The sequence below is a fragment of the Lucilia cuprina genome, chromosome 4 (genome assembly GCF_022045245.1).
Source record: "Lucilia cuprina isolate Lc7/37 chromosome 4, ASM2204524v1, whole genome shotgun sequence".
NCBI classification, from domain to species: domain Eukaryota; kingdom Metazoa; phylum Arthropoda; class Insecta; order Diptera; family Calliphoridae; genus Lucilia; species Lucilia cuprina.
The window spans coordinates 39,096,385-39,102,664 of record NC_060952.1 but is presented as its reverse complement, the minus strand read 5'-3'; the positions used below and the strand labels follow the sequence as shown (position 1 = coordinate 39,102,664).

The following is a 6,280-nucleotide window of genomic DNA, read 5'->3' as shown; positions in this document are numbered from 1 at the left end:
TATATTTTAAAAGTATAGTATTTGTAAATGAAATATTTTATAGTTGCTATCAATCCATGTGTTAGTGTAGGAAACCGATTAAATTCGATTGTAAACAAATTTGGTTGTGACAACGAATCTGTTTTCTCTGTATAGATAAAGTGATATTAAAATTTTTACACAAATGTTTTTGTATGTTAGATAAAACAAGAAAGCCGATAAAAGGCAAGGAAAGTACAACCAATAGTAGTGTTAAAGGAGAAAGACATATAGGAAATGAGGGAAATAATTGATCAATACACATTCAGCATTGGAAATGAGTGAACATTTTGCCCAATTACAACATGCGCTATAACGTTGTATGTCATAATTTCATAGAGAAAATTTAACTTACAACGCTACGAAGAGGTTTATGAATTGGGCATTTAAAAGAACAAATACACTTAGCAAAAAGGTTGTGTTTTTTAGAAGACTTAAGCAAGTTTTTCTAAGGTATTTAATTTTTTTGCAAAGAAATAAAACAAATTTGTAAATTTTTGTTTGTGCTTGTTTTTTTTTTAATGTAGACGACTGATAGTTTGTGATTTTATTGAAAGCCTTCTTTTTTCTTTAGAATTTTCTACAATATCAAGTCATCATACTTTTTTTTTTGTATGTTTTGTTTTCAAACAATTATATAAATAGTTAGATAAAATAAGTTTAAATATATTTTTATATATTGTTTCAGATAAGTGTTTTTTTATTGTGTTATTTTTCTCGATTTTCCTTAACAATAATAGAACAATGATTTTATAGGTTTTTTTTGGCAAAAAGCCATTAAATAAAAAAGAACAAATTGTTGCTTTTTAGGCTTTGGTGTTCTATTAAATATTAAAGAAAATTTGTTTTGAAAATAAATAAAGTAGAAAACTTTTTTGTTCAAAACTTATACCAGAGTATTTGAGAAATATAATGTGATTAAATGATATATAGAACTTATAGACTAAAAAGCAAAATTATTTCAAATTTGCAAAATTTGCTTAAGTGTTGTAGCAAAGTTTTCAAATGATTATTATTTAATTTTTTGTTTATAAAAATTGTGTTTTGTTTAACATGATTAAATAGATTATTAATATTATTATTATTATCGTAATGATTGTAAATTGGTTAATTATTTTGTTGCTTAAATGTAAAAAATAAAATGTTATGAATTTATTTATTATTAAGCAAGTACTTAAATATTAGTCACATTTGTGTTGTATTATAAATGTTTTAAACGTTTTTAGATATAAATACGTTAACTTTTTGTTTTTTAATAAGATCTTAACTAAGGAACAGAGCTTATTATAAACGATGTTTAATTTCTTATTTTTTGTTTTCGCACAATTTTCGTTTGAAAATTGAAGTGTTTTGTCTTAGAGTTAATAGAAAAAGTAACGAACATATATATTTAATAATTTTGTTTAAATAAGTAAAATAACGTGATTAAATAAGTGTGTGTGTTAGTAAAATAATTAATTGATTAATTGAATAAATAAATAATTTTAATAGACATGTTTCAACATTTTTTTTTTTGTTCAAAAGTATTTTAAAGTTAGTGTCTGTCTCTCTTTAAAAATATAAATTATTAGATTTATATTATAAAAAGAATTTGTCTCTCTTTTAACTTTTTTTGTTTGTTTTGGTATTAATTTCACATCAAAAACAAAACCAGTACTCTTTCCTAAGTGTTCTCTTTTTGAACTTTAAAACTTTGTTCTCTTTTTGAGTAATAATTTTGCTTTAACGAGAGGTTTGTTTAACTACAATGCTAACGATATATAAATATATAGTTTTATGGGGAAACATTAATAGATTTTTCTGTTGTTGATATATATGTATATAAATAAATATGTATGAATAGTTTTAATGTTGTTGTTGTAGTTAGTATATATAATTAATAAAATAACATAAATTGTGCCTTTAAATCGGTAATTGTTATAATTCTACAAACAACTTGTTTAAATAAAATAAATATATGTGTTTAACGAAATAAACTTTTAAAAGTTTGTCAATAAATTGTTAAATAAGTTTTTAAATATTTCAATTAACTAGTAACTAAACAAAAAACAACGAACTTTTTTTTTAAATAAACATTTTTTTAGGATTAAAAAAGTTTTAACCGCTCAAAGCTTGTCAAAACATGACTCTATTCTATAAGCAATAAAGAAATTGTTTAAAATATTTAATAGTTTTTTTTTTTTTGTTAAGAAAACTTTCTTCGAGAATTTCTCTCTCTCTGTAGAGGGAAAAGGGCGGAAGTTTAAAAACTTCTTCTCCCCCTGGCCCATTCGTTTTTTGTAAAAAATATTTGTTTGTTTTGTTTTTTTTTAGGTTTTCAAATTATTAAAACAAATTATTATTTTTTATTAATTTTTTTAATATTTTTTTTTGGTGTTTTTTTAATAATTTTTTTTTTCAATTTTGTTTCTTATGGAGTTAAAAGTTAAAAGTAAGAAGTGCTTAATAGATGTGAAAAAAAAGTGGTGATGGTGGGTGTACAAAAATTAAAAATTCTATACGTTAATTAACATCTTAGGCGGCTTCTTCACCTTCTTCTTCTTCCTCCTTACCGGTGAGCATAGCGATCAAAGCAGCGGTATCGATTTGGTTCTTATCATCGATAACCATTTGATCGAAAGCATCATCGACTTCCTTCATGGTGAATTTGTCACCGAAGTTCATGAGCATTTCACGGAATTTGTCACCATCGATGAGACCATCATTGTCGAATGTTTTGAAAGCAGCAATGACAACTTCATCTTCATCGTTAGCACCAGAGCTGGCCATGCGGTTGGCGAACAAGGTTAACAATTGGGTGAAGTTGATGGGACCAGAGGCTTCGCCCAACATAGCGTCCAATTCCTTATCGGCAGCAATTTTGCCTACGGAATCGAAAGCGGCACGCAAATCGTTCTTGCCAATGATACCATCCTTGTCAGCATCCATAAGTTGGAAGGCCTATTTTTGTTTTGTACGATTTTGAATTAGTTTCAATTCTTTCAAATTTTCTCATACAATTATTATTTTTAGGGTTGTTCTATTTTTGTATGAGTGGTTGTGTTTTTTTGGGTATTTTCATATTTTTTTTTCAAATACTGTTCTTTTTCAATACTTACTTCTTTGAATTCAGCAATTTGTTTTTGGGAGAAAACAGAGAAGACGGAGGAACCAGCGCGCTTAGATTTTCTGGAGCCACGGCTACCACCGGAAGCTCTCTTGGAGCCAGTAGTGGAGGCGGGTGCTGGGGTAGCAGCTGGGGCAGGGGTTGCTGCCTCAGAGACAGTTTCGGATGCGGTTTCCGAAGCGCCACCTTCTTCCTTGGTCTTCTTCTTCTTAACCTTCTTCTTCTCATCGGCCTGTTGGTGTGAAAAGAAGAATTACGTTTGATATTAGTTTAGATGTTTAGTTGTTCAGTTGTATGGAATTCATTTTTAAAGGATTTTCAAATTGTAGCAAATGGATTTATGCTAAATTTTGGTTGATTTCAATTTTTTTTTTAATTTTTTTCTGTAGTTTGAAAAATTTTGTATTAATTTTAAAAAATAATTCATCTAATTTTCTATCCCGCATAAATTTAGATTTCAAAAGAAGTTTTCATAATTGAATTTTAAGGTTAAATTAGTTTCAAAACTGTGTTAGTAAATATAAAGTGCAAAGTCTATTAGAGATAGTAAGTTCAAATTCTTTTTGTAATTTTCAATTTGTTCATTCATTAAATGTTAATACTTTAACTAGTTGAAAAACATGTTTTATTAATTTATTTTATTTTCAGTTTTAAATTATTTTAAAATTTCCAATATTTTTTGTTTTCAAATTTAGTCAAAGTTCAATATGAAACTTAAGATCTTTAATAATTTCTTTAAACACTTTATTACTATATTTCAGTTTTGAATATTTTTTTCCAATTTTTATTTATATTTTCATATATTACGCAAGTTTTCACACTTAAGTTTCACTTGAATTCTATTTTGATTCAATAGAGCTTTTATATATTTGTCTCTTTCACTCACAAACGATATCAAGTTACATTTGTATATGTATGGAAATGTTGTAGTTTACGATTTGTAATTAACTTTTTTAGGTTAAATATTAGAGATCGAAAGTTATATCACTTGTATTGTAGACATTTTTTAAGTTTTTTTTTTTTTTTTTGTAACTTTATTTCAAAATTTTTAGAGTTTTAAAAATTTATATGATTTTTTTTAATTTCTCAAGATATTTTATTTCTTATATTTTGCAATTTCACTTTATATATTTTTTATATATTTTTTTGTAAAACTTGTATATTTTTGTTTCATGTTCTTTTTTTCTGGTTATAGTTTTTCATTGAAAATCCTTTAAATTAATCCTTTTTTTGGTTGATGGTAGTATATTTGTTTTTAATACAAGTCCATATGGATAAAGACTTATATTCAGACGAATTCCTTACCATGGTGCTAGGTTGTGTCTTGTTGTCTGAACGGATCGAGCTGTGTGAGCACAGTGATTGTTCTGGCTGATTTTATCTTAACGTCGATGATATTTTAAGAAAAATTTTCGTCAAAAATTTTCCAAATTTCGCACCCATACCAACAAACCAGTCTACATTTGCCCCATCGTCAAGAGACCCATACTCATACAAATGTATATATAATTACGTATACGTATTAAGAAATTAGCCAAGAATATGAATGGCTCACTCAAACATACACACACAAATTGTTGTTAAACTCAAACAGCTAGTCGTATGTATTTCGTATATCATCGTGATCGAGATGCCTTTTTTAGCCTGTGTACAGGGTGTGGTGTGTAGCTATATCGATACATAAGGTGGGGTAATATGAAAAGCTTTATACTTTGCCTCGTGACCCCTGCACGCACCGATTCCCTACACATTCAACAAACAAAATCTAATAATAACATTAACATTAATTTTTACTCTTGCGTGAGTATGAGTGCTATCAAAACACTTCGCTCTCTCTCTCTGTCTGGGTTGCTAGCGTTATGTGTAAGTGTGTATGTATTATTGCCTATATACATATATATCGCAAGATATCTTATGAACGAACACATTTGTATGTTTTTGACTACATCACCTACATTTTTATTTCATTTAGTCCAGTTTATAGTTTGCCCGTCTCTCTTCACTACTTCCTTTTTCTTGTTTTTTTTTCTTTGTTAAATTTCAAAATTTTTTCTCAATTAATTTTGAAATTGTTGTTCTCGATTTTTTTATGTTTAAAAATCTATTTATATTTCAGTGTATGCGTTTCTTAGTCTTTTGTTAATAATATTTGAACTGATTCGTAGTTGTTGTTTTTGTTGTTCCTCACCTTGTGTAATTTCAAAATTTATTTTCAATTTTATTTTTGCTTCTTCTTTCCTAAATAAATGTTTTGTGTGGGCCAAAAGTTTCGTTAATTTCGTTCGTTCGTTCAATCATTCTTTCGTTAATTTTCATCGTTTCCGAAGTCTATTATAAATATTTCGTATTGTGCAATATGAAAATTCATTTGTTTTTGTTCTACAACGCCTGAAACTATAGATTTTCATATTTATTTCTTATTTAAACAAAACATTTTTTTTATTTTTGCTCTCATACTTCAACAACAAAAATGTATTTTTATCTTAAAAATTTTAATCTGTAAATGAAATAAAATTATTGGAGGATAAATTGTTTGCCTAAATATGTGTATTCTTATGACTTATGTAACATTGAATTTGTTTTTGCTAGGGGTAAATTCATAGGAAAATTTTGGAGAAATTCCTAAATTCCAATTTCCAGACGTTTACTTTAATCTAACAACAAGGAAATATGTATTATTTAATATTTTGTATTATTAAATCATAAAATTATTTAACCGTTTTTAAAATCGTTTAAAATGGTTAAAAATGTTTATACCATACACCACTGCAATAGGGAAGGTATTATGCGTTTATTGATAAAAAAAAGTTTTTCTAAATGAGGCTTTATATAGGTCAAATATGGGCCGATCCTCGGTAAAATTGCGAAAAGGATATATTTTTAAATAACAGTTTTGTTGAGTTTCATTGCGATGCAAATGGTTAGAAGTCAATTTTAGACGTTTAAGAAATTTTTTGAAGGGGGGTTTGTATTTATGCTAGGGTCAAATAACGGCCGATCATTACGAAAATCTGCATATTTATATAAAACAATTTTTAGAGAGATAAAATAATATTTGACGTAATTATGGCATAAAAAGTCCAAATCGAGAGGTACGGTTGTATGGGGGCTAGGTGAAATAATGGACCGATTTCAACCATTTTAGGCTTCGTCCTA

General features: G+C 27.1%; 1 protein-coding gene across 1 annotated transcript; it reads right to left on the bottom strand.

Annotated features, from left to right (window-relative positions):
• Window positions 1–2,356: 2,356 nt before the first annotated feature.
• LOC111690677 (myosin regulatory light chain 2) lies at window positions 2,357–4,581 on the bottom strand. The gene is made up of 3 exons (XM_023453207.2): window positions 4,430–4,581; window positions 3,117–3,356; window positions 2,357–2,958 (listed from the first exon to the last, which is right to left on the bottom strand). Exons 1-3 carry the CDS (start codon window positions 4,430–4,432, stop codon window positions 2,533–2,535), a joined length of 669 nt encoding a protein of 222 aa, XP_023308975.1. The 5' UTR covers window positions 4,433–4,581; the 3' UTR covers window positions 2,357–2,532.
• Window positions 4,582–6,280: the final 1,699 nt, after the last annotated feature.

Coding starts and splice junctions, on each gene's coding strand:
- LOC111690677 (XM_023453207.2), bottom strand. Junction 2,959..3,116: donor AAATTGCTGAATTCAAAGAA/GTAAGTATTGAA, acceptor AAACAAAAATAG/GCCTTCCAACTTATGGATGC.